The 1007-nt window shown below is 49.1% G+C and overlaps 1 protein-coding gene across 1 annotated transcript in view; it reads left to right on the forward strand.

The window, feature by feature from the left end:
- mylka (myosin, light chain kinase a) overlaps positions 1-1007 on the forward strand; it is a 59749-nt gene that overhangs the window by 55558 nt on the left and 3184 nt on the right. The window contains exons 26-28 of the mRNA XM_008304867.1: positions 150-362; positions 495-618; positions 753-843. Coding sequence (XP_008303089.1) covers positions 150-362; positions 495-618; positions 753-843 — 428 coding nt within the window. The remainder of the gene's footprint in view (positions 1-149; positions 363-494; positions 619-752; positions 844-1007) is intronic.

Genomic DNA, 1007 nt, shown 5'->3' on the forward strand with positions numbered 1-1007 from the left:
CAGTATTTATAAAGTGTTTGTTTCTGATTGTCCATCAGAGGAACTACTCTCCTGTTCAAACTGCTGAGAGCTGATACAGAACAGAATGGATCATTGAACGATCACACAGAGCTGCAGTCATGTGTTCTGTAGAGTCCTCTGTTCTACAGTGTGTCCAGTGGGCTTCACCTGGTTCAGTCCGGTTCACTGGGACGTCTGTCTGTTCTCAGGCTGAGCGGTTTGTCTCCATTCATGGGTGATAACGATAACGAGACGCTGTCCAACGTCACCTCGGCCACCTGGGACTTTGAGGACGAGGCCTTCGATGAGATCTCCGATAACGGCAAAGACTTCATCACCAACCTTCTGAAGAAAGACATGAAGTAGGACCAGGTTTTATTTCCAGATACAGCATGAGAAGGTCACCTGACAGGGCAGCACTGAGTTATGTCAGAATTACTGTGTCCATGTGATCATCAAGTAAAGAGTTTAAAGTGTAACTGATGACTTGTCAGGGCTCGACTCACCTGTGCTCAGTGTTTCGAACACACCTGGCTGAAGCAGGACACCAACACCATGAAGGCCAAGAAGCTCTCCAAGGAGAGGATGAAGAAGTACATCCTGAGGAGGAAGTGGCAGGTAAACAGCAAAGCAGCAGAGAGGAACAATAACACAGAAATCAGTAAACATCAGCAGCACATGTTCCAACACTGGATCAGCTGGTCACTGCTTCTGTCATTTCTAATGTTGGACTGTTTCTTCTTCTGTGGCAGAAAACGGGTCACGCTGTTCGAGCCATCGGCAGACTGTCGTCCATGGCCATGATGGCCGGGGTCAGCGCCAAGAAGGGCTCGCCCACCGAAGGTACGCAGCCTGCAACGGCAGCCAGGAGGACTCTTCTCTCTGGGGGAGTTCATTTGTTCTCGGAAAGTGTGTCAGACAAGGGACACAAAACCACCACAAAACCACCACAAAACCCCCACAAAGACACAAAACCACCACAAAACCACCACAAAACCACCACAAAA

Source organism: Stegastes partitus, unplaced genomic scaffold, assembly GCF_000690725.1.
Source record: "Stegastes partitus isolate 25-593 unplaced genomic scaffold, Stegastes_partitus-1.0.2 Scaffold2340, whole genome shotgun sequence".
NCBI classification, from domain to species: Eukaryota; Metazoa; Chordata; class Actinopteri; family Pomacentridae; genus Stegastes; species Stegastes partitus.